This window comes from Anser anser (genome assembly GCF_964211835.1).
Source record: "Anser anser genome assembly, chromosome: 4".
Lineage (NCBI taxonomy): Eukaryota > Metazoa > Chordata > Aves > Anseriformes > Anatidae > Anser > Anser anser.
The window spans coordinates 51,569,101-51,596,474 of record NC_139724.1 but is presented as its reverse complement, the minus strand read 5'-3'; the positions used below and the strand labels follow the sequence as shown (position 1 = coordinate 51,596,474).

The 27,374-nt window shown below is 41.1% G+C and overlaps 1 protein-coding gene across 2 annotated transcripts in view; it reads left to right on the top strand.

Annotated features, from left to right (window-relative positions):
• The first annotated feature begins 5,833 nt into the window (after positions 1 to 5,833).
• SLAIN2 (SLAIN motif family member 2) overlaps positions 5,834 to 27,374 on the top strand; it is a 36,010-nt gene continuing 14,469 nt past the window's right edge. Inside the window, exons 1-5 of one of the 2 annotated variants that reach the window (XM_083835670.1) lie at positions 5,834 to 6,416; positions 15,495 to 15,643; positions 22,418 to 22,582; positions 23,970 to 24,131; positions 25,359 to 25,718. In XM_083835670.1, coding sequence (XP_083691796.1) covers positions 6,040 to 6,416; positions 15,495 to 15,643; positions 22,418 to 22,582; positions 23,970 to 24,131; positions 25,359 to 25,718 — 1,213 coding nt within the window. In that variant the 5' untranslated portion in view covers positions 5,834 to 6,039. The remainder of the gene's footprint in view (positions 6,417 to 15,494; positions 15,644 to 22,417; positions 22,583 to 23,969; positions 24,132 to 25,358; positions 25,719 to 27,374) is intronic. The other variant, XM_083835671.1, reaches the window with a different exon arrangement.

The following is a 27,374-nucleotide window of genomic DNA, read 5'->3' as shown; positions in this document are numbered from 1 at the left end:
GGTTTTGAGCAATGTCTTCCCAGTTCGCCTCTCATTCACAAGCCAGATAATCTCCCTAGAATGGGAAATCTAATGGTGGCTCTTGTGGGCTTCTGCAAGAAGGTAGGCGCTTAATTAGGCACTGAGACACATGCTCAGGGATACAAGAGGATTTGAAGTTTCTCTGATTCCCTGCAGGGCTTTTCCTTTTGCTTACACCAGCTGAAAGCAGCTGCAGGGGCTTGCTCGGCTCCTCCTAGGGGCTAGCCAGTTTGGGAGGGTAGTGGGAGGCCACAGAGGGAATGGCATTAGAACAACCAGCAACGTGAGCAGGAATGTTTTGCTCGATCCTATGCATTATATATATATATATATAGTTTTACCACAGGGGTAAAATCAGCCCTCGTTTGACATAGAAAAAATATCAATGCCTAAGAATAGAGAAGAAAAGAACCATGGCACTGTGATGAACAATTCTGATGTCAAAGGGAAGATCAGTAAGGGCTGGGAGAAGTTACACTGGCAGATTTACTCTTTTTTTTTCGGTTTGGTTTGCTTTTTGGTATTTTTTTAGGACATTCTCCAAACACAAGGAATGAGCAGAGGTTCCTTTCCAAGTGCCTCCAAAGCCAACACAGTGGCGAGAGCCGACAGGTCCATGGCACCCAGTGCTCCACAGCCATTGCCCAAACCCCGCAGCCGCCCCCCAAACCCCACAGACATTCCCCAAACCCCGCAGCCATCCCCCAAACCCCACAGACATTCCCCAAACCCCGCAGCCATCCCCCAAACCCCACAGACATCCCCCAAACCCCGCAGCCATCCCCCAAACCCCACAGCGGCCCCCCAAACTCCGCGGGTGCGACTCGGGCCCAGCGGGCTGACGCTAGGTGGCGACGGCCGCCTGCCGTATGGTGCCAAACGGCCCCGCGGTGCCTCCAAACAGGAGGGAAAAAAAGGGCAAAGGTGGAAGTTTATTCATCTTGTGGGTTTTAATAATGCAGCCGAAGGCCACTTGTCAAGTAACGTATTGTCGTTTTCTCTCCAGGCTCAAGTACAGGAGTATTATCCCCGGCTTTACTGCTAATTCGGTTTGCATATAACTCCCTGAAAGGAAGGTGTGGGGAGCTGGGGGTCGGCCTCTTCTCACAGATAACTAGTGATAGGGCTAGAGGGGATGGCCTCAAGTTGCACCAGGGGAGGTTCAGGTTGGAAATGAGGAGACATTTCTTCTCAGAACGAGCAGTCAGGCATTGGGGCGGGTTGCCCAGGGAGGTGGTGGAGTCACTGTCCCTGGGGGTGTTCAAGGAGAGGTTGGATGTGGTGCTTGGGGACATGGTTTAGTGGGTGACATTGGTGGTAGGGGGATGGTTGGACCAGACGGTCTTGGAGGTCTTTTCCAACCTTAATGATTCTATGATTCCCACTATTGCAACTACATTTAAAACTGGTCGTACTTCTTTCTTGGCCGTAAACCTTAACTATTTTTGTCAGTATTATCACATTGCCTTCAGTCTCGTTAAACACAAATCAGAAATGTATCAGTTAAGAATAAATGTAATTTAATTGCCAGGTTAGGTCTACACTATGCTCTATCTGTATTCCCTCTGTCCCCTCTCAGTCACAAATTTTCATGAAAATGTCAACAAGAAGATATTTAAAGCATACCAGCTTTTTTCAGTATGTGTGTAAATGCAGCATTTCAAACTTCCCACTTGTCTGAAAATTGTTCACTTTTCAATTATTTTGCATTCTGAAGAAGACTTGCCTCTTCTTCATGCTAACAAAAAAGTGCCTAGGGAAAACTGTTTTCAGAATCTCCTGAGCGCAATGAAATATTTTTCCTTACAGAGCTGGCTTGTTAATAAAGGCGTGTCAGGAGAGTTCTCAGTAAATTTTAGAAACGTTTTGGAATGGTTTAACAGACGATTACTTCATATGGGTGGAGTCATAAAAGGCTTCTCTTGATGATAATCAAGTGCATGAAACTGGTGTCATCTGTAAACGAATATAAATCACGGATCTTCTTGACAACACAAAATCCTTTCCCAGTGTTCTGAGTCACCTCAGTCTCATCACAGCATTTTAAGTACGCTGAGCTCAGCGGGTTTCTGAAGAGCAATTATTTCCAAGTGATGGATAAACATGAAATACTGGTAACTATCTCCACGACAAAAATGAATTTACATTTGTTAATGAACAGTACATGCAGATATGCAAAAAAATCAAGGAGCAGAAGACCTTAAATCTGTGGAAGGTACTCGGATACCGTGATGATGAACCGAGGGTGAACAGTCAGATGTTACTTGGGGTGTCTGCAGTGATATGAAAGATTTATTACAATGCTCAACTGTGATGACAACCTGTGAAAAGGGTCATCAGCCTAAATTAATTATACAAATTATAAGGATTGAACCATGTATTTATTCATACATTTTCTAGCCACATGGCATGCCATGAATTCTAGTCTCATTAGAAATCTGTTTGTGCAGTATCCCAGACTTGCTCTTCTTCCAGATCTGGAGCATAAAAGCATGTTTAAACATGGTTGTGGTCAAACTGCTAACATCTTCTTTCCTGTGCAGATAAAAAAAAAAAACAAAAAACTGTTAATTAATGCCAAAGAGATATACTTTCTATTTGATGATAACCAAGATAAATGTATTTCAATAGCAGAACTCAAATGGGATTTTACCTGCCCTTCGGACAGGCTTATAACTTAGTAAGAAGACCAGCATATCGAAGGCAGGTCCTTTTTCACACAGGGTAGCATCAGTAGTAAATAGAGCAGGTCATCTGCCTTTAAAAAGATTTGTAAAGGCTTTTAAAATATATTTTGCCCACAGGTGTTGTTGAAATGTTTAGTGCTGTTCACAGATTCTAAAACACAGTTATTGAAGATGTGTTCAAAAGCCCTGACTGTATTTCTGTATTTCCAGCTAACCTAAGTCTAACCCAATGCACTAAATATGTTTTCACACCACTGACAAGGCCAGATACACTCAGAGACATCTTTCATAAATAATTAAAGTTACAATGTAGGTTCTTTCAGTAGAATTTTGAAACTAATTCTGAAAAGGACATACACTTATTCCACTGTGTATGCAATATTTGTGCATGCTAGCTATTGTAATGACAAGTGATTCTTACTATTTTGCCAAACTTTAGATAAATACTGCCTAACAAGAACATGTGTGGGCCTGTTGAACACCTCCTTTGAAAAGTCTGGCAGGCAACAATCTTCCTCAGGAGACTAAACAAAGCTGCTTGAAAAGCCATCTAGTTTTCCATATAGAAGTTAAATATTTGCTATAAATGTTAACTTCCCGCTGTGCACCTGTCCATCTTCATGTATTCTTCCCTCTGAGGGATCTTTTGTTATTTCAGGTGACAACTGAAATAAAGGTTTCAAAGTCAGAATCTAACAAAGATACAGAAGCAGCAACACAGCAAATTACAGCTGTAAAAAATACAGAGTTGTCCATGCTAGAGAGCTAAAAGGGCATCAAAGCAGGGCTCCTTGATGGCCTTTTTCTCAGGAACCACTTGCCAGCTGCATGCTGAATTATTTGTGTGACGTGGGCACTTTGCCCAGGCATCTTTTCCTTTGGAGGGAGTGCTCCTCAGTTCTTCTCACCGTGTGAGTGAAGAACCTGCCTTGAGACAGAAAAGAGAAGCACGCACACAGATAGAGACCATTGTCCTTACGCTTTGCTGTTATCCATTTCAATATTACAGATCCCTGATAGTGTTATCTGTGCACTGAGGGGCTTTCAGAGTCCCTGAGACTCTGCAGAAATGCTGCTTTCCCCTTCCCTCTCTCTGCACAAAGAAGACAGCATAGACACAAACTGCAGCTGCTCAGAAGAAAAAAAAAAAAAAGAAAAGAAAAGAAAAAAAATGTCTGCAACAGGTCTAATTTCACTTGCAGAGGAATTTCTCTTGCCCTTCTGACAGTGGAAAGATTTCATTTTTGTGGCATTCGTATCAATTAAAGCTATTTCTGTATAAATAGACAGGGGTCTCTGCTTGGGTGTGGTCTCACATCTGGCCAGCGCAAGCTTGAAATTCGTAGAGTGAGCTGCTTATGGAAGCCCATTATTGGCCTGATATTTAATGGGAGGCTTCTGGTCCAAGCCTTCTTTCCCCTGAGCTCCCAAAATGTGAGAAGGGCACCCTCTGCATGAGAGTGAATGAGAAAACGAGATTATGGTCCTTGCTCAAGTCCAGACTATGGTGCCCATTAACCAGTGACTCCCCTTGTTCATCTCAATTGCCTTTATGCTTTGGAAAAATAGCAGATGATTCAGCAGTATTCAAACTTTTTTTTTCTCACTTTCCTCCCCACTACCCACACATCTTTGCAGCGTGTATCTTGTCAGGAGAAATAACTGTGAGCGCTGCTGGCAGCAAAGCAATGGTGTCAGCAGGGGACAGAAATTTGGGGTAGGGAACCGCGGGGACAGACAGACCACAAAAGGGACTGGGGAAAGACAGGAGGAAGACTGAAGCAGAGGACAGGCAGGATGTCAGCAGCCCTCAGAGCGCTCCTGGAGCTGTGGCATTACATCGCATTGTGATGACCGATGCCCTGTGATGACAAAATCACAACAAACAGCTGCAGTTTGACTCAGCACCCCCAGGAGCCCAGGGCTCTCTCTGGTCCCAGTTCTTCTCCGCGCTGTCTGCCTCATTCCTCCAGCACAGCCCTTCTTCAGGCCTCACTCACTTTGTTCCCCTCCTGTCCCCAGCCATCAGCCCCATCCTGATCCCAGTAGCTGCAGGACAGAGAGGACCAAACTTTCCTACTCTCTTATAAAAGCATGATTTATGCAGGTGGCCAACATCTGGTCTGAGGATAGTTAAAGAATAAGGAAGCTACACTGTATGATCATTGTATAAATACTCTGAGTTAAAATAAACTTCTCAATATAAGTTAAGTCTGCTTTTACACCCACCAACCATTGAACTGTCAGCAGTGTCACCAGAAGTGTCACAGGGTCACCAAATGTCCTTATTATTAAAAACTTTATTGCTTTTCTTGCTGTTTGGAGGACTGCAAGTTCTGTTAATAAAATTAACTGTGCTGATAGAACATATCTGGATTTCATTAAGGCACTTGGTACCGAGTGATACGGAGAATGAACTGGATTTACAAACTTGTTTACAGAGCAATCTCCAATTAATTGGAGAGCAATTAATTGTTATTAACGTAGCATCGATGAGCAGCGTGATACCTAGCAGGGTCCCAAAGGCCTTGGGACTTACTTGTTTTATGGGCCAAAACTGTTTTAATACTTTTATACTTTTGACAATTAGGCGGACCTGTAGTAGTTTTCTTCTGACAAAAAGTTTGCTTTGCCAGCAAATAACGAAAGCTGATTTCCCTGATAGTAACTTTATTAACTGCTTTATTAACTTTAGAAACTGCTTTATTAAAATATCCCAGCCGAGAAGTACTTTGATGCAGTTAAACACCAGGTGATACTTGTTCAGGTGAAACTATTACATAAAGAGTATTTATGGATTAAAGGCCTGGATTCTGGAAGAGTCTGACTGTGACGGCAGATAACAGCACACCTCTCAAACAAGGGTGTGCAGAAAGAGGTAAGAATTTTTAACTGGAGAGCGCTGCATAAAGCGGCAAAGCGACCCCATCCTGCTCTCCACACGCCAACCTGCTGCACTTATGCCTAGCAGCCCACACCCCCAAATCTTCGGGGCGCTAGGGCGAGGCCCCCCCCGCAGCGAGCAGCACGCCCCCACCCCCTCACCCCAACCGCCGCACCCCAACTGAGGGCGAAGCGAGCTCGGGCGGGCGGGCGGCGGCGCTTTCCGTCTGAGCGCTCTGACGTCACGCGGCGGGGCGGCCCGGAGGGAGGCGACAAGATGGCGGCGGCGGCGGCCGGACGCGAGCCCTCCGCCCTCCCCGCCGCCGCCCGCCGGCGCCGCTGAGGAGGAGGCGGCAGCGCCCGCCCCGCTCCGCCCTCCTCCCCTCCCTCAGCCGCGGGCCGCCCGGCCATGTAGACGGGGCGGAGGAGCCCCCTCCCCTCAGCCGCCATGGAGGACGCGGTCCCGGGCGTGAACGCGGACGCGGAGGTGCGGAAGCTGCAGGAGCTGGTGAAGAAGCTGGAGAAGCAGAACGAGCAGCTCCGCAGCCGCCACGCCGCCCTGCCCGCCGGCCCCGCCAGCCCCAAGCGGCCCCCGGCCGGCAGCGGGGCCTCGCCGGGGTCCCCCCTCCTCGCCTCCACCGCCGCCTCCTCCCCGCCGGCCGACGGCCGCTGCCTCAGCCCCGGCCCCGGCCCTAGGGCCGCGGGGCGGCGGCCGCCCCCCGAGGAGCCCGGCGGGGAAGGCGACGGCCTGCTGGACGACGCGGCGCTGCTGCGGCCCGACGAGCTGGAGCGCCTGGCCGGCTGCGAGGAGGACGAGACCGGCTGGTGAGGAAGGCGGCTCCGGGGGCCCCCGGCTCCAGGCTTTGTGCGGGGAGGCGGCCTCGCTCTGCAGGGCTTGGCGAAGGGCTTGTGGCTCTGAGGGTCCGGGGGCTGCACATGGCGGTACTCCTCCTCGCCGAGGCCCCGCAGCTTTTGTTTGTTGGGCCGCCGGGGGGGGTATGCCGAGAGCCGGCTCCGCTCGGGCCGCGGAGGCGGTGGGATGGGGTGGCACAGCTTGGGAAGGCGGGGAGGTGTTGAGGGACCTGTGGACGGATTTTTGGGGTGGCGCAGGGTGAGCCACGGTGCTGTGCTACTTCCTGAAACGCATCAGGCAGGTTGAAAGCCGGGATTTCTTCTCGCTATAAAGGCAGCAAACGTGACGTGCTCCTTCATCTCAGAAATGTGTTGGCTTGCATGGTTTCACTTATTGCTAGCTTTATAACACCACAGTTTACTTTAGGCAATCCCTCTTTTTTTTTTTTTTTAAATGGACTGCTTACCCTGCTGCTCCAGCGGAAACACCAGCGGGTGTTTGCTCACCTTCTCTTTGTGACAGTTTGATGAGCTTCTACTGTGAATCAAGAAGGTTTCCTTTCTCTTAACGTCATGCTGTTCTCCAGCTGTCTTTCTGAAGTTTCCCATGACACTAGTTGAGGAGCAACATAAGAGCTCTGGGAGAAGCAGTGGGGAGGAGCATGGTGTCAACAGGGAAATGCAGGGCAAATGTGTACTGCGAAGAAAAGAGTAACAAAAGCAGTCCGACTTGGCTCAGAGATGGTTATAAAGTTCAGCTGCAAAGGTCTTTTTCTAGAACTAACACCCTTACAAACAGACTTTTGTTAAAAAAAAGAAAATCAGAGTAATTAATGCTATTAAAAACACTTAAATGATTTCATGCGTGGGCAGTGTTTCGTTGCTCAGGGAGAATACAGTGTGTATATTTCCTCAGATAAGTTATTAAGCTATTAGCCTGACATCTAGCCTGATCCACTAGAGAAGTATGAGAGCATAAATTTATTCTGATCCAACACAAGCCTACTAAAATAAAACAAGGCATCATCTTCCAGATGACGAGTCCGTGCAGAACAGCTACTCTTATTTCCCAACTTATGCCTTGTAATCTACTGGTTTATAGCACGTTAGGGAAATAAAATATTCTGAATTTGTACGGTAAGTTTGGAGCGGGATGGAAAAATTTGTGAGTGTCATGTTTTCTAGTGACAATAGCTGTTATTATTTTTATTCTAATCCTAAATCGTGGGAACCATAATACATCTCTTCAGTGAAAGTTAATGTCACAACAGCATACGGTGACAGTGATGACATAAATGCAGCGTGGCTTTGTTTACGCAGCTCTGGGCGCTCGTGGGCAGGCAGCAGAGTTCACTCAGCACCGCGCTTGCTGGTGTCAGGTGTTTGGCACTTATGCTGCCTGTTATTGTGGCTTCAGTTGCGTTTCTATGCAAATTCCAGTCCTCAAAAGACAACAGAACTGAAGTGCAGTTTGCTGCAAGTCTTTGCTCCTTTCCTAATATTATAGTGACTATAACACTAAAGTTCTGTGTTAGATGTAGGACAGTGACTGAGAGATAAAAGAACTTGAAATGAGTAGTTTTAAACATTTACTTGTTGTAGCACATGTCAAGAAATATCAATATGTAATTAAAAAAAAACCTTTGTCCTTTCATGCTGTAATTTACTATGCACTTAATGATAGATGTGGTTTGGTTAGATTGAAAAGTTGGCAAGTGAATTTTTTTTTCCAAATTATTTATTTTAAGTGGAAATCAAACTCCTGCAATTTCTGAAGACCATTTAATTCAACTGTTGAGGCACTAAGTAGTCTTAAGACATTTTTTTCTTATGAAGGTAGGATGACTTTATCTTCACAGAGTCATAGAATGGCTTGGGTTGGAAGGGACCTCAAAAGATCTTCTAGTTCCACCCCCCTCTGCCATAGGCAGGAACGCCAATTTAAAAAAAAAATCAAACCAGATCTTTGTGCATTTGGTAAGCAGAGGTTATTGCTCTAAATGAAGCTGGAAATTTTGAGAGCACTAGTGGATCAGCCAAAAAGAAACAACTCTGAAAATAGGAGGGATGATGTAAGTGGATTTCTCTTAGACTTTTGTAAAGATCCTACTCTTAAGGCCTTGCTTACGCAAGGCCACTCAACAAGCAGTTGAATCAACTGTGAAAAGAGTGAATGTACTCAACTAAAATTAATCCTTGTGTGAACTCTTCGTGATTCAAGTGGATTTGGATCACTCCTGCTTATCCCAAAATCCCATTTGAACTGTAGGATTATACCTCTGTAGAGGTACAATCCACTTACCAATTGAGGAAACCTCAGATGGAAACAAACTAAATTTAAATCACAGCTTGAGCGTTAAAAGTTGGTTCAGCTGTTGATTCGTCTGCACAGAGAAGCCTAGATTTGTCTTGGCTGCTGACTTCAGGAGGATGTTGCTGTGGGAGATCACAGATGATGAAGGGTACTGGTTCTCTCAGCTTTGTGTAATGTGGGCATTTTTTCAGTCTGTGTATTCACAGACCTCATCATGAAGTGGTCTGTGGCCTCGTTGTGGCAGAAGAAATACCTTTCTTCACTGCTAAAACTGTGTTATTTTACATGTAATGCTCACACTAGATTAGTGCTTCCAAATCCGAGTTAAGGGGCTCAGACTTTATTCCTAATATGGTCCTGACGTTGCAAATAGCCCCATGCACACGTGCCCAGTGTACTGAACTTTACCTAGTCCTGCCGAGAGTTTGTTTTAGGCTTACTAATGACTTTATCAAGAAGTTAACACTAACTTTGGCGATGCATTTGTATAAGTGTGCCTGTTTAGCTGTTCTTGAGCCAGTCTGGATTGATTTTTTTTTTCAGATTTCAGTGTGATCAGGTCTTTCTGTAAACCGATTAAAAAGACAGGAGGGCAGGAAGGGGGACTGGAGTGGAGAAGTCTTCAGAGAGGCAGGAGGCAGTACACAGCTGCCTGGCGTGCTGGCGTGACGAGGTTGGGCGTGAGCATGTAGCGCACTGGAGATGACTCGCTAACAGTACGCAGGGTGGCCTGCTGTGCTGCTGCTTAAAAGTGAGCTGTCTCCAGTTTATTGCAGGATAAGTGTGCACACGTGGACAATTACCGTAGCGTAGTTAACGTACCGTGGATCCACGCTGTAACTGGCTTTGGGGTAACTTGTTGCACAGTCACTTTCAGAGAAACTTTCTTTTAAAAGGGAAAGCAAAACCTGTGGTGATTTTTTTTTCCCAAACTTGTATGCAGCATGTGCATAGCAAAGTGTAGAGGTTGCTGTGTATCTGCTTTACACGTGCTGCCCAGCGAACTTCGGAGCAGTTGCATCCTCTTTGAATGATGCTGCTATAAAAGCCAGCCTGTGCTGACCGGTGTTTTCATGTCACGTTTCACTTCAGTTTCAAGCCTCCCTGGTAGGGCAGGAGTAGCCCATGGCTGGCCGACTTTATTTCTAGACAGAAGGCATTTGCTGGATGTTTAAAGTTAAATTACTGAAATTTGTTGTTCACGTTAATATTTCAAATTAATATTTTCAGTGTTTCTGAAGGCCTTATATTGGTTGGGTAGCCTGTTTAAAATAGAAAGCAAGTACTCTTACTATTCCATGCGCTGTCATTCAGCAGCTATTTCTGTAAAAGCGATACCTATTTTTAATAGTTTACACTTCTGTTCTTGTCATCCGTTCCAATTAGCTGGCTATGTTGCTGTTTTGAGAGAGGATAAAAATACAATTCTCATCTGTAATGATTCGCAGTGATCGTCTTTCATCTCATTGCTTAATGTTCAGTGAGCACTGGCTTTATGTTTTGGGACTCTAAAGTATGCCATGGTAAACTAGCAAAATGTTGGGTGTTTTAGGCTAGAGCTGCACCTGGGTGACATCCCACTGCTGGAAATGCATTGCAGAATTTCCTGTTGGGCTGCTAAAACTGCTCTGTGTCAATGTGGCTTGGGCCTCTTGGAAACCGAACGGGTTCGGATCAATTCCAGCCTGGTGATTTAAGTAAAAGAGAAAGCAATGCTTTTCATTTTCTGGCAGACTAAGTATGAATCTGATTTGAAGTCTGTGGTGTTTTTTTTTTTTAACCAAATTCAGATAAAGGCTCCTCAAGCTAGGAACACAACGTGACAAGAAGCATGTGAGATGAGTAAGGATTACAGAAATTATCAGCTAATTAAGTGTAACAACTGGTAACATCAAAGACTAATGTCCTTGAGATATCCATTTTGTTGTGAAATAGATGTTTGGGGACTGCTGAAAGAATCCCAAGGAATAATGTCTTTCCATTTCTGACTTTGTGTGATATTTATGGCTTTTAAATACGGTTGATATTTGTATATCATGAAAGCTTTGGTACAGATTTCCTTTATTGTCTTAAAAATATTGCTAAAATGTGCCTCATAATCATGTCTTGTTTAGGCATGGTCCGCATTTCTGCCTTCTTATAGGTGTTGGTAGAGCTCTTGAGCCTAGTAATTAAACAGGCTTATTTTGGAACATGTTTAACAGGACACGAAACTTCTCAACTTCTTTCCCTGTAAGTAACAACAATACCATATTAGAGTATGCGTGCTCTAACAAATTCCTTGTGAAAACCTTCCCAAAGTCTGTACAGAGTTTGTGTGACAGTTCCAGGAAAGCTGCATCATGGTGTTACAGGAGTCTTCCAAGCTCTTGAAGGCCTCGTCCTTTTTTTACAGTATCTCTCTCAGACAGTGACATATTCCTTTGAGATGAGGAAATGAACAAGGGCTATAATTTCCAGAAACTAACTGGTCTTTAATTGTTGTGGTAGTTTTGCTCCCAGGTGTGCTTTGCAAGCCCTGAAACTTTCCACTTTTACTTGAAAATAACACCATGTAGTTAGAAGTGCAATTATAATAGGAGGATTTAATGAGACCTGTCCGATTAGAAAGTCCAGATTCTTTAACTCTCTACTGGTATAAAGGCTGTCAAAGCATTTTTGTAGTATTCATCTCTTTGTTTTTGAGAGACATCCAGTACTTGACAGGGATGCAGGAGGAGACAAAAGGAAGTCTGTGGGCCAAGTGTGTTCAGGGATGCTAAATAGTGTTTTTTTCCTTTAAAACCAGAGGGTCTCTTCAGTTTTTTACCTGTAGCTGTTTATTCAAAATTCACCTTAAAATTTATCTCAAGGTGCTCCAAATAGTATCTCCAAGAATTTTAGTTTCATCTAAAAGTTTAGGTTGATACTGTTGTGTCCAAAACTGGATTTCCAAGGCTGTCCTATACTCCTGTCTGTTGCTTTATTTACTTTTAGTAGCTTTACCTTGTGTTTTTTCCCCTCTCTTCTAGGGGAGTGTCTTACTGATCTGTCCTTAGATATCCATTTTTCCTTTGGGTCTTCTCTTCAAGTTGCTTTCTTCATCCCACTTTTGTCTGTGATGTGTTTTGTCCACTGATGTTTCCTTGTCTCTATCATATGTGACTTTTTGCTTAAAGCTAATGTGACCAAAATAAACAAGCTTTAACTCCAGGTCCTTCAGCTTGCCGTCTTCCATCTAATCTGATCTGCGATTTCACATTCATCTGCGTGTTTTTCTCCTGCACTCGAGCAGCAGAAGGGTTTTGGTTCAGAAAGACTCCTCTTTTCTTCCTGGTTAGAAGCTTGGCTCCTGGCTTCGTGCCTGTGGCAACTAGCTGCTTGTATTGTAACGCAGTGCGGTGGAAGGTGCTCATCAGGTGAGGTAATGATTGTGGAACTAATCCGTTCCTGTCTCAGTGTCCCGTCCTCTTTCTTCAGAGCTTCTTCCAGCTCAGCTGTGTCCCAGTGCAGCGTGCTGTGGCTTGCCATGTTAGGCTGGCATTATCATATGAGCGTGTAGTGACAGTTGTCTTTCTGCAAAAGCTTTTCCATTTTTGTGCTGTGTCTTCCTAAGATTAATCTGTAGAGTCCCTGACTACTTAAAATTTCAGATGGGTGCTGCTGTGACATAGTGACTAGTGTTACTGCTGAAGGAAGGAAATGGTACAGTGTGCAGCACAGTCATAGTGCCTGGGCTTCTTAATATCTTTTCAAATCAGGTGAAAGCCCCTGAGCTTCTTTCTGTGTACTGTTTTCTTTTACTTGGTCTTGTGGCACTAAACTCTGGTTGTGTCCCTACTCTCTTGTGGATCACAGTGCAATTTTTCTGGTGTGCTAACATTTGAAATATGGGTGGTAACTGTAAGCTGTCAGCTTCCTCAATCGCTTTCCATTTCCTGTTTTTAGAAGGTGATTTAGTGGTGTTTAAAGATGTATGAAGCTACTGATGATCTTCAGCCTTAGAGTTGCCGTGCTGCCAATCAGCAGTCATGGTGCTGTTGAACACATGAACAGGTACAAATGGGAACGAGTCTTTTCTGGGAAGCTCTTCAGCTAGAGGGGGCCTGCTGCCTTTGAGTCAAGCGGTAGTTTGACAGAGATGATTGGTTAGCTTTATGAGGGAATTTCTACATGCTTATTTTAATTCTGCAGTATCCTTTCTGTTCTTTTTTCCTTTCTGCTATTGGGAACAGAGAGTAGAAGCGTGACTCCAGTCCTTCGCCTTGCCCTTGATCTTAATTGTCTTGATTAAAATTAGGCAAAGTGAGTAGAACTGTGTCAGTTTCAAAACTTAAGATTGGCTGTTCTTTCTCAGATGCAGAATAACGATTGCTGCTTTGTAATAATGAGAATTGATAATTGCACAATGTAAAAGAAACCGTCTTGAAAGAGTCATTGTGTTACTGCATTGATGCACACGTGCTTATCATGAGGTAGTGGGGTAGCATGAAATATTCTCAAGTTCTGCCTTTCTTGATCTGTAGGGTGAAACAAAAATGTTCAAAGGCAAAAAGCGACTGGCTGGAAAGAGGTGGGAGAGTCTGCAGTATGTGTTTGGTCTGAAGGGGAGTGGGAAAGTAGGAGCTGTGTAAGCCTGAATTGTTTCAGTAGATAAACTATTTGTGAAACAAATGCAACAGCTGCAAATTGCAGAAAATAATGTGGTGGAGTTTAAAATATCAGGTGCCATTTTGATCAGTCTTGTAGGTTCGTTCAGGATAACCGTTGTGTGCATCTTTAAAAAGGGGATGCGTATTTTAATTTCTTGCCCGTTGCACTGGGTATTACTGTAAACACTTCAAATGTGCCTGGAACTTCTCAAACACAGCACGGCATGCCAGCTATCCAGGGAGCCGGGAGTCCTCTCCGCACAGCACACGAGTTGGCTTTGTTGCCTTTGACGCTTCCCTGTACTGTGTAACCCTGTCTTAGGACAGACAAGAGTGCAGGAAAGACAGTAAAAGTACATACAAAGCTTTAGAGAGCTAGTAAGTGTTAAATGTTGTCTTTAACTGCATGTAGATCACTGCATAAAGTACAGCAATTTGTGTAATTGTTGCCATAGGACTGTGAAAATCAAGAAGCTCCTGTCCTTTCCAGGGATATTTGATATAAATATGTGACGGGCTCCTAGCTTTCCTTATGGGCAGTGCTTACAAGGATCTATACAAAATCAGTGGTACCCTCCGCCCAGTGTCATGCAGGGCATTAAGCTGCATGGGCAGCATTTGTTTTGTTTTTTTGTTTGCGTTGTTACAAGCTGCTTTGGTTTCATGTGAAAACCTGATAAGTAGTCATAATCCTCCGTTCTGCATTTGCAGACGTAGCCTTTTAGTTGTGGTGTTTGGGGGAAGAATGTATTAGAGTATGCTCTGGACAAAGTGATCGGTGTTTTGGGTAAGATGTTCCTGGTGATTTTTAAATATGCTTTTTGGGAAGCTCTTGTAAGAAGCAACCTTAATAACAGTAATTAAAAATAAAATCCTTTCAAGCTGTTTATAAAAACAAACCAAGAACTACACAAGAAGGGTCAGTTAATAATCTCTTAATAGACCAGTGGAGAATAACGTCTGTGTTGCTGCTGTCATTGGCATAAAGGGAACAGGAAGTTTTGTGTAGAAGCATGCTGACTAGGCTGTCAAATGCTCCTAAGCCACAGTGTGAAGCATACAACCATATTCACTTGGGATACGAAGTCTGTCATTGGATACTCCTAGAAGAAACGCTCATTTAACCATTTCTGCACATGCAAAAGCTCTAGGTAGAGCTGCAGATCTTGCAGATCACTGTTGTCTTTTGCTGAAGCAAATGTCCGAGTTTGCTTTTAGTCCAAAGATAAGGCTTAAATATCTGTCTTGTGAGTGTCTGATTGGATTTGACTTTGCCTTTAAATTGTTTGTTGAGGGAGGGTGAGTTTTCAGCTACATGTTTAGAGGCTTTCAAATGGAGTATTTATTTCTTCCATCGTGGAATGCTGAAGTTAAAATAGATGAATGGGGCTGCAGATGGGCAAAGGCCTCAGCATGTCCTCCAGAACAATATGGTCTCATTGTTTCCCTTTACTCTCCTACATGCATTATCTGTTGTTCCTTGTTTTTAATGCTTGACTGTCCACCCCTTAGGACAAAGATAGTCTCTTTGTTCTGTGTTCAAATGAAAATTAAAGAATCAGGTGCTACGGTACAAGTTATAAGTAGAAAGAAAATGCGTATCATTCGAGGATACTGAAATAGGAGATGTCCTGTGTACTTCAGCACTGTTGCTTGGCTGTTAAGGTGCTTGTCACTTGCCAACATCTTTGCATTTAGGAAAACTACGGTTGCATACTGGGTAGTGCTTCATTTCCTTCTTTAAGGTGAATATTACTTAAATCAATAAGATCAATCCTCAGTTGTGTGTTTAAGCGACAGAGTGAAATTGTCCATATACCTGTGTTTGAAAAGGAAAGATGTTTGTTTCTGGCATATCAATCAGTTTTTCACAGAGTAGCAATGTAGGCATCAGCTCTTGACAGAAGTCTTTGGATAGCCATGTGTTATTAGTATTACTGTGTATCCAAAATCGTTAATTTTAAACTAAAGCTTGTGCTTTCATTATATTTTGGGATTGTACTGTAGGTAGAATACAAGAATGGAAATAGCATACTGTGCAGTATTTTCTTACATGCCCTTTTTAATGCCCATTTGGTCTTCATAATTTTTATTTCTTCTTTTCAGGCTATATATGTCCCCAAAGAAGAGACTGACTCCAGTGCAAAAATCTGTTAGTCCGTTAGTTTGGTGCAGGCAGGTGTTGGATTACCCAAGTCCTGACATTGAAAGTGCTAAAAAGTCACTGATCCACAGGCTGGAACAGACGATGTCAGGTGAGTTCCTTCATACTAACTCCACTGGGCTGTGCATATTTGTTCTGAAGATAGTTTAGAGGGATCAGAATCAGCCAATAATAGCTGTGAGAGGAAAGGATGAGACGCAGCAGTTACTTCTGTCTAAAGTTGTCGTGGTCTGCAAACAGTAATCCATTCTCCTGATTTTCTGCACTGACTAAAATGAAAGGAAGCATTAGCCAGGAGTCAGGATTACAGAGTTACTTCACCTGCGTAGTAAAAATGTGTTTCTTTCTGAAAACTTTTGGCCGATGTCCTTACCTTGGAGATCTTGCTTTAAAGTAGAAGGCTTGTATTAAACTAGCATAATTGTTGTGCGATGTCAGTACGTTACCACAGAGATTAGTTTTTTGCTAGATGAGCTGCTTTATTCCATCTAAGAAAATTGAGGCTGAATTTCTTGAATACTTTGGGGGAGGTAATATTGATTCATTTTCTTCCCATCCCAAGTAATTTAAGATGATGTCACCATTATATGAAGAAATTCAGAGTTTGATTCTTTCTTGACACAGCATAGTTGGTTATATTTGAATCTGGGAAAGGACTGAGTGCCTGGCCCTTGAGGAAGAAAGCCTACTGTCTTCATCCTTTCATTCTCAGCCTTTCTGATGTCAAATTAGCAGCAAAATGCTGAAGGTCTGATTAGGATTTTCTGTTCATCTGATTTCTTTGTTAATTTTCTTGATAACTTACCAGCAATGCTTTTCCCAGTGAATGTTCTACATTTGTTTTAACCTCTCAGTCTTTTCCAAAAATTGCTTTATTTTAGCTTTTGTTTGAGCCTATTTTTACTGGAGGAAAAAAAAAAACGTTATGCTGAGATATTCCTTTCTGTCTTACTATGAATATCTATTCTTGCCCCATATGTCCATCTTCTTTTTGGTGTTATGCGACAACATTTTTTTTTAATTATCTGCAGGAATTAACAGAATGATTGGACTTGGGCTAAGAATATCTGAAAACTTAGTTCCAGAAGTGTTCCCAACCACCCTTCATATAGTTATACATGAACTTTGCTGAGTTTGACTGGAACTTTTTTCCCCCTCTTTGGATTCTTCTCTGGAGCAATTCAGTCTTTATTCTGATTTGTACAAAGATTGTTCTTAATAAAACTTGAAAACATTGCTGGTAGATAACATGAAAATCCAGTTCTCATTTTTGTAAAACTAGTGAGTAAAATGGTGAAAGCGCCTTCAGTATGAGTCACCTTTTTTCTTTCCGTATTTCTTGCGCTTTGTGTAAGCAGCCTTGACAAATGTCTATTAAAAGTTTTCCTGAACAGTTAACAAGCTTCCTACAGGTATAGACTGAAATTCTAAACAATGAAAAGTGCCCAGGGCATGGGGATTTATGAAAAATTATGCAAATTTGGGAGCCTGAAGAATTTATGGTGTGACTTAACTAAGTATTTAGGACCATATAGTAGTTAGGTTAAACATGAATAATTTTGTCCTTTTTTCAGAGGTGAGTATAAATATTCCAGAAGTACCACAAATTCTGTAACCCCTAGAATATCTTTAAAAGTTCACTCACGGTAGAAGCAGAGTGGCAGGACACTACCATATGAAATGGACAGACTTAAAAGTTTGGTCGTTCAAACCGAGTCTAGGCAACTTCGCTTTTTTTTCCATATCCTTGAGAATCTGCTTCTGGCAGGGACACTTGCAAGAATACAGCAGATCGCCTATAGTACTAATTAAGGAAAAATATTACTGGTAGAAGAGACGGGCCGTAATACTGCTAGTTGGAGAAGATTGCATGGAAAAGTGAACTTGTTACAGAAAAAAATTGTTCTTCAGAACAGCCAGACCACTTGCAGCAGTAGGGTAGCAGGAAGCTCCGCTGGAAAAGACAAGTAGTGCCTCCTTGTGTGATTCTACACCAGGATTTCCAGAATATGCTGGGCTTTGTATTTCACGTCGCATTTGTCCCTTGTGGACCCGTCACTTAACTGAAACAGTAGCTAGTAATAGGTTAAGAAATTTCAGTTCCAGTTTCCATTGATAATGCTTTTCATACTACTGTTACTTTCTCTCCTGAATCCTTGTAGATGTTTCTTTTGCCTTGATGATTTTAGCTTTGTCAGCTCCTATTATATCTTTGTAATGTAATCTTTTTGCTGTTTCTCAGTCTCAAATGTGCTCTTGTATTCCAGCTTTTCTTTGTTCTTACAATCTTTTTCCGTTGTGTGGTGATAAAAGAAGGGAAGAGGGGCTTTCAGCTCCATGATCCTGTGAGCAGTTACTGAGAACTCAGGATGCACAATGCCTTTTTGCTCCTGAGTTCAAGTTTACAGTTGCAGAGAGTCCTGTGACTGGTGTTGGAAGAGTGTCCAGACTAGAGTGAACCTTAAGGCATATTCTGGTGCAAAGACTTCTCGTAGCCATGCCTCAAGTCCCTGGTCAAAAGTGCAGGAGTACATTTCATGTTGGCTGGAAACCAGCATTTCCACCACATGGTGATCTAAAATGGTGTTGGGTTTTACAAGTAAGCACATGAAGAAAGCAACTGTAGGAGCACAGAAATACTACACCCAGGAGGAAGAACTTTTGGAAGAGATGCCACAAGACACAGTTGTATAGAACTAGAAAAGAGTAACTTTGGCCATGTTGCAATTTTTCCCGAGACAACAGTAATTTTTTTATTTAAATACTTGAAATCAAATGCATGATCACTACAGCCTGTAGAACTGTGTGTCTGTGTGTGTAGAAACTTAAATGTTTTCCATGCTGAGTGTTTGATTTTTTTTTTTTTAGTTAAGCACCGAGCTTGTTCAAAACCAACTATTATTTACCTAACCTTGGTCTCAGTGATGGAATTCCCTAATGATTGTTTTGAATTACCACAGTGACTACTAGAATAAATTTGTCACTTAATCATAACAAACACGTTTCAGATCTCTATCATTTGGAAAAGTTGGTCTTGATTCATAAAGTAGGTCTTCTGAACTTACCTAAGCATCAGTTTTCTGCACACAAATTTTTTTGTTCCTCTCTTCCAGAGTGAAAGAGAGATTCAAGATCAATTTAACCAGCTGTTGACTGAAATAAACTAGGTGCTGCATGCTGTTTGTGAATGTTATGAAAGAAAATATGCAATAATGTAAAAACGCTGATCATGTGGTGTTTTGAAGGCTAATGTGTAATCTTTTCTAACATAATGTTTCATTTAATATAAAATCACTTTCATGTTAAAATTGATCTTAGTAATGTTGTCTGACAATCCTAAGCAAGACCATATTTTGAGCTGTAAAACTACTGCCTTCCTAAATTAGAGAAATCCCTGTTGGAATTCTGTACCAGAAAAATGGTTTGGATAGAGCTCTTTTTTTTTTTTCCTGGGGAAAAACACAGTGCTGAGGGAGGTAGAAGTTTGTACTTGACTAGGATGAAAAATGCTGTACCACAAAAATTTCATCATGTACCAGGGAGTACTTTTCTATATGTAATGGAAGAATGCTTTCTTTCATCTGAAGAAATCTGCATGTGATAAATATTTTGTCATTGTGGATATGTATAAAGAGCCTGTTTTAAAGGTTAAGCAGTAATTCAATTGTTTCCAAATTTGTTTAACATTTTGAAAGTCTGTTTAGTAAATACAAAATAAAGAACTGTTGTGCATATTTATATTTTAGGGTTTTTTAAACCATCCTTTTCAGCAAGAGATGGGAAATTATTCTTCATGGTGTGAGAACAAAGATTCAATTGGAATAGGTACTTTGGGGTTCCTACATGAATGCTAAAAGCACTTGCTGTCAGAGGAGTTCTCATCAGAGTCAAACAGAATACAGCCTGCTTGTAATTACCTGCCCTTTTAATTGAGCTTTGTAATAAAACCAGGTTTCCTTTCTGATATTCTCAAAATAAACTGGAGGTACCTTAAGAATACTGGCTAAAATTCATTGGATTCCGTAATTCATGAAATTAGCACATTCCCTGTAAGACTTAGAGTGAAAGATCTAAAAAGTAGAATATAAAACATCCATCTGTTTTTTTGCACTCTAAAAATAATACTAATATTTACTGGTTTAAATACCAGAGAGGCTCTTTACAGAAGGTGCAGTTTAAGGAATCTGCTGTAAAATCAACTTCAATTTCTGCCTTTTCTGCCTCTGCTGCCTTCTGCTATCCACGGCTTATATTGAACAGCTGAGGAGGTGGTGACCATGCACAGAGTGGAGCAGGAGGAGATGCTGAAGCAGACTTTGCCTCTGAAGGCAGCGTTTCATGCAGCTGTAGTCTATTTGGCTTTTTATAATGTCCAAATAAATAAAGATCTTACACCAAATAAAATTTTTTAATAAATAAATGTCAAGATGTCTGACATAGCAGAATGGAATACATTTGTTTTAAATATGCTGCTATCAGTAGCCTAGTTGTTACTGCACTAGTTGAAACCCTTTTTCAGTTACAGAAATGTCACACTTTTCTTTGGAAGGGCTCAATTTCTGATTTATTTTTTTTTCCCCTAGAACCTGCCTGAGTGTATTGCCACACATCTGCGAGGCCTCTTGTCATTTTATAGTATATATGCATAGTTTCAAAATTCTTATGAAGTTTAGGTTCTATGAGCTAGGTGAGCTACAACTTAATCTAATCTAGATTTATACATCGTAAAATTTTGATCTCTAGCTTTCAGTTCAGTATTTTGTGACGTACTTGCTTCTTTGTTCAAGTACAATTCAGTTATCAGCTTGGCATAAAATTCTTACAGCACTGAAGAAACTGACTTTACCAAAACTGACCAAATTTCCTTTGGTTCCCACTTCCCCCACTGAAGTTCCATTTTCTGTCATGTTAAAATAAAAACTAACTTTCTGAGCAAAACACTCATTTAAGTGGCTATACAAATCATACACTGTAACCTGGCGACTATGGAAACAGAGATCATCATGGATTTTTTTTCCAAGTAGTTAAAATTCATCTGAAAACACTTTAGCACTGATATTTAAGATCAGTAGTAGAGGAAAGTATTCCATTTTAGCTCTTACGTTGCATATAGGGTTTATGTTCATGGATAGAAAAATCCCAAAGCATTAGAACTGGATAGAAGGGAATAATGCTACAGTCTGTTTGAAAGAGCCATTAAGTACTCTATTTTGATAAGAGATTTTTGATGTTTACCACACCTGATGCAAAACTGTAGAAGATGTGATTATGGCTTCTGCCTCAACGAATGTCATGTCAAGGTAGCCAACTTTTTGGCATGCTTTTAAGAACTTCATTTGGCTGAAGTGTTAAATAGTCGATAAAAACAACCAAAATAAAAAGTGGATCTTATAAGAAGCGTTAGTGCGGATTGTTGCGTTTGAAGCAGTGGCCGTTTGGTCTAACCTGGTAAAAGACGTGGCAACACAGAGATGTGTGATCCTCCTGTACTTGAAAAATACTTTCTGAACTGAACAAGGGATACTCTCCTGATTGATTCCTTTAGTTACGTTCTTCAATAAACTGAAGAGTAGTAGACAAGAATAACCACTGTGTGGCTTGTATTGTCCTGGTGACTTTCAGAGAAACCTTTTGAAGTGGTAGATTCAAACAGCACTTACAGATCTTACTGCAACACTAATTTGACCATGTTTTCTGCTTTAGAGTGCCCAGCAGGTTCCTGGTATCCAGAGATACAAACGCATTTGCTATGCTTAACCTTTTTTTTTTTTAATCCTTTTGGTACATGCTTTGGGGAAGTTCATAGGTGGTATTGCTGGTTCTGTGGTGCCAGTCTTGGGGTTGCTGTTGAAATACTGTGTGGTCTGGACAGGTCTCTGAATTCTGGAGAACTAGACATGAACTAACAGCATTCCCATATAGTTTATGTACAACTTAATTGTTCTTTCACCCTAAAAGACCACTGCAGGAGATACTCCTTGAATGCTGGCTGGTTTAGTTTTGTCTATATATATTAATACTCTCCCAGAGAGTAGCTACAGTTCTTGTACAAAGCCTGGGATGAAACCTAGGGAGAATGAGAGCAAGATTGTTTGGGTTGACTGATACTTAAAAACAGTAAAAATCAAAGGTAACTGCCTCAGAAGTTTTATTTTATTATTTGGCTTTATATGTGGAAATCATATTTGGATGGCTGCAGTGATGCAGTAGGCTCCTTAGCAGTAGCCAAGAGCAGTCTTTCTCTGTCAGTATTTTTATAAGCTAAGGACTTTTTTTTCTTCAGTGGGCACTTGCTGTTCTTGTAGCATCGTTTTTTTCATTTTCCAAGGTAGACTGGTACACAGGGTTGCATCGAATATTTATTCAGACTGTAATCAAGGCAGCTGTGTTTTGTATACTCTCACATCCAGGGATGCCTCTTTTCTTTATCACTAAATACAAAGTGGATGTTTTTTGTAGCCCTTGATACTTGATGGTGTGCGCTGGTTTGCATGTAATTGCATAGGCTGTACACTAAGATAGCTTAGCTTAGTCTTTTGAGTCACTTCCCTCCTCCTTCCCTAGGCTGAGAATGTTGAACGGAAGAGAGCAGGTGTAGCAATTCTAGATTTGATTTCTACTAGGAAAGTATTTGAAAAGACAAATAAATAAATTGCAATATAAAAAAAAAAGACAATAAAAAAGAAAAGACAATACAGTTGTACTTAGGAGACTCAGAAATCAGTTGGAAAAACTCCCTGATGACAGAAGTGCACTGCTTGGATTGTATAGCAATTAAATCATGCTGAAGATATCGCGTAGTATTATAATAATGTTTTGATGGTTCCCTTCTTATAATTTGTCACTTTCTTCCTCTTTTATACAGCTTTGAAGAGACAGAATTTGTACAGTAGCCCTTTCAGTGCGGTCAGTTACGCAAGCTCCTATAGCCCAAATACTAGTAGCCCCTACAGCAGTGGTTTCAACTCTCCCTCCTCAACACCAGTGAAATCTGCTTTAGTAAAACAGTTCATACCTCCTGGCACCTCAGGTAAGTGCGTGTGTGTCTGTGCGGAGGGGAGGTCCCTTCCTTTCAAAAATATGCGCTCAAATATATTGCATTTGCACAGAACTTTTGGAAGACACCAAAAACCTGTCAGTTTTCTGTAGGAAGTTTGCATCATGCAGTATTTAAACCTTTTAGGAAAGGCATTTTTGTGGACCTTTTGGTATGAGATATGTTTTAAATGTTTGGATGCATATTAGCAATAGGCCAAAACTCTTGCTGTTGCTTCTGTGGAGTCCCAGCACACTTTTGAGGAGCTTCTAGAATTGGCCCTGCAGATGAGGGAGATATAAGCTGCATAGTACACGTTTAAATGTCGCATGTTTGTGGTTGTAGTCTCTGCAATTGTGGTATTACTTACTCACTGAAATATTTGGTATGCAATGTATCCATCAGTACCTCTGAGATGTGAACAATGTAATCTAAGAAAGAAGCATATATTTCAGTTAAAGACCTTCCTTGAAGCTTCGCAGGCATCACAATAAACAGTAGCTTCTGGCAATGTTTTCTGCCTTTATTCTGCACTATAGGCTCTTTCATTGCAGTAGAAAAATTGATGCCTGGAACATATCTCTACAGTGAAGTCAGGATATTGGCTTATATTTACTTTAAGTCACGTTACTTTGCAGGGAAAACAAAAAAACATTACATTAACAGTCCCGCTACTCGTAGCTCGCTGTGGACTTATAAAGAGAAGCCTGCACTACAATATACTCAGCAGCATCATTACCCGAGTTTTATTTTAATCTCTGTAGCTCGGGTCTGCATTTTGTGCTGTGTTTGCCTTCACGACAGAGAGAGAATGTAACCGGAAATGGGTTGTCAATCAGAAGGCAGAAAATGGGAAAGAGTTTTTCCAGTATGTTACAGTTTAGCAAAGGTGTGTGCTTATAACAAGTAGTATTTTTGGATAAACTATATTTTAAGCATTCAAAACAATCAATATTCATTGGGTCAGCAATTCCTCACTGTTCAAGAAAGATATACAAATAGTCAAACTTACGTCTTACGCTGTAGTGTGCAGAGACAAGACTTAGAGCATAAATGAAACATGTATGCAGTTGCTCTTTCTGCAAAAGCTGTACAAAAACTCCACAGCAGTTAAAAAACTTGGTACAGATGGACCAGATTATATGTCATTAATTTCTTCTGTCATCATTACAATGATTTTATATAAAATTACTCATTCTGTCTGTGTAAATTATATTTTCAGCCTAGATTTGCAGTCAAGTATTTCAAACGGTCTGTTAGCCTCAATGTGTTAGTCATAATCTGTTCTCAGGTTGTCGGTTCTTTTAACAGGATATGCAGCTTGCTTTTTTTTTGCCTTTTTTTTTTTAAATAAATCTGTTACTCTATTTCCTTTCTATAGGTCACCTTAAAAGCTCAGCAGATAGGAATCCTCCACTAAGTCCACAGTCCTCTTTGGACAGTGAATTAAGTGCATCAGAGATGGATGAGGACTCTATTGGATCTAATTACAAGCTAAATGATGTTACAGATGTGCAAATTTTAGCACGAATGCAGGAAGAAAGTAAGTGTTTTGCATCCTGAAAACCAAGTGGGGCGTTTGATATATTTTTTTTAATTGAATAACTGCAGTAGGACTTACTTAGCAGGAATGAGAAAGAGGTTAAGACTCTACTAGGGATGTACAAATGTGGTTCTCCTGAGAAGGCTGGCTAAAGACCTCTGTCTCCAGGTTAAGGAAAGGAAGTTTCTGTGCAGAAATGTTCTTTAGGAACTGCGGACAAAATAAAGACTGGAGAGAGTATGAATTGAATTTGTAGCATATAGTATAGGGTAAAAGAATGGTTGTTAGACTACTGTCACCATTCTCCTCAGGAGATAAGTCTTCCCGATGTAATCCAATGTTGTTGACATCAGTCCTTACTCTGTGATTTAAATCGCCAAAATGTCAATATGGTTAGACATATACAGAGGCGTTTTTCACAATTCTTTTTTTTTTTTTTAAGATTCACTTGAGTCTTTGTCTGTTGTCTTGGTCTCTCTGAGACTGTAGAAAGTGATAGTAATTTTGGTTGTCTAACTCAGTGGTCTCCGAACATTTTTATTGCACACCCCTATCAGTAAAATTCTTGAGCACTCCCCATGTATATGTATTAATTTATAAATTATATACATGTATAGTAGTATATTATGTACATTACAAAATGTAGACAAAAATATACATTAAAAAGGATGAGATAAAGATGATGCAAACACTAATTAAAATATTATTTTATTTATTAATGTTACAAAAAATGATTTTTTTCCTTTACTACAGTGGATTGTCTTCTGTACCCCTGAGTTTTGTGCACACAACTTTGGAGGCCACTGGTTAACTGAACTCTGTTTTCTCGAGGGGGAGCTTGTCATGTAGCTGCTTTGTTACATTTCCTAATGCATTGCAAGAAGCCTGTCATTGCAGTTCTAGGATGTTACCTGATACCAAAATTAAGATGTGTCCTGCGTTGTGAGTTTCCAGCCTGGGAGAGGAGATGAACAAGTAGACAGTAAACTATACTGATGGTTGCTGTAGTAGGAAAGGGGATGAGCTCACCTACTTATTTCAAGAGATTATAGGCTATTAGATAACTTTATTCGATGCTAATCTGGAATCAATTTTGTGTCTCAAATAAAAAGAGGGAAGATGAGCTGAATGTAAGTTTGAGCTCTGGGCAGGTATCTGTATGTGCTGTCTCTAGTCTGAACCATTTGTGGGCAGACAAAAAGTAAACAATGTTCTCATTGTTGCCAGGCCTCCGGCAAGAGTATGCAGCAACTGCTTCTCGGCGTAGTTCTGGTTCTTCTTGCAATTCTACGAGGCGAGGCACACTCAGTGATCAGGAGCTTGATGCACAGAGTTTAGAAGATGAGGAAGATGGCATGCATCACGCAGTGCACCCTGCTGTTAACAGGTTCTCACCATCACCTCGTAGCTCTCCCTGGCCGTCACCAAAACAATCTCCAAGGAATTCACCTCGTTCCCGATCGCCTGCTCGAAGTATAGAGTACAGTAGAGTGTCACCCCAGCCTATGATTAGCCGTTTACAGCAACCTCGTCTTTCACTTCAAGGCCATCCTACAGATTTGCAGACTAGTAATGTCAAAAGTGAAGGTAATAAGTTGTGTCACAAATTCATTACACAATTAGTTAAAGTACTTGTGTAGTTCCTGTAAAGGATTTTGGTCAGTGTAAAGAGTTAAGACTATATGCCTGCATAATACCCTGGTTTAATCTCAGAGTTGTTTAAGAAAAAGCATAGCAAGCAAAGCTTAAATTTTTGCTGGGTAACTCTTAATAGTCAGATGAGTTGATAGGCTTCTATTTATTTTAGATGTTATCCAGTCACTGAGTGTAATCAAGCTTTGTGGTGACTGAATTCTATCTGTGGCAGGAAAGTGCACTAAAATAAAGCAGAACACAAGGGAAATGATCATTCACCAGGAGGGTTAGGCCTTGCAGATGACGGAATAAAACACAGAGAGAATAACTGCAAAGATAAGGGTAATGTTGCAATTTGCACATGCCTTTAGCCTGTGATATAGCTGAATGCTTTCTTCTGACAGTGTAGGACTGTGAGCATTTTGAGCATGAACATGGTCTTAAAAATAGTAGTACTGTCTTTGTTAGATATTTTAAATATTTCAAAGCTGTGCAAACTGCCACATAATAAAAATAAAACTTGCAGGAAACGTGACACAATTAGACTATATCTAACCTTAATCTATCTAATCGTTTTCCTATTTTAAGAGATGTGATTATCTGGCAAATAAAATCTTCAGAAATAATATTAATTGAGGTATTAAGAATACACCTTATTTATTCCTCTTTAAGGTAAGCTGGATATAGAGTGTCTGACATAGAGATGATGTAGAAATGTATTTTTAAACAGTTTATTTTCTATTTTTTCTCCACTGATACAGCAGAGATCTATGCCACTTACAGAATTCCACTGACAAGAAATTTTAAATTTTTAATTAGGAAATTAAGTGTGCTAGGCTAGAGCTTTTGGGGAAGATGATCCCGCAGATTTAATTAGCTGTTTAAGAATATCTTTGGAAGGACTAACAGAAATCTCATCTAGTAATAGTAGTTTGAGAAAATTTTAGGTATAAAGGAAATCAATCAACACAAAAGTTAGTAAACTGTGTTGTAGCTTAGTTGAGAATTCCTTCCCTGTTCTTTTCTAGGGCCTCATGAAAGTCTAAATGCATGCTAGATGAGCTACAACAAAAATATTCCATTAGAGGCAAGGTACCAAAAACTGGCGTCCCACTATCAGAGGGATGAAAATAGAGCGTGATCATGTGTTTCTGAAACACTTCCAAGGAACCCTCGTGGAATGTTTTTGTGCTGTTGGATGTTGCTTGGATATTCAGAGTTGATACACCAGCAACCTAAAAAAAAGTTGAGATTTTTTTTCCTGCTGTAGACTGGTTAGAGGGAGATCTAGATGTTCAAGATGCACCAACTGCAGTGCAAACCAGTGCAAACTTCTAAGTGAAGAAAGTACGCTTGTAAGAATACTCAGCCTATGAAGATGCTTACTTGTGTTTTCATCTTCAGTGCTTGTGCATGGTTAGAGTACTTCTTCCCCGCATCCCCCTTCATCATCAGGTTGGCCATCCATCATGCCTTGTCATCTGCACTCCTCTGTCCTGAAGTGTGTCATCAACCCAGCTCTGCATGGGTTGGACGTACGCAGAATGTCATTAGACTTGGGAGAAATTTAATGGCATCTTTGTGTATTTTGTGACAAATGGTACCAAT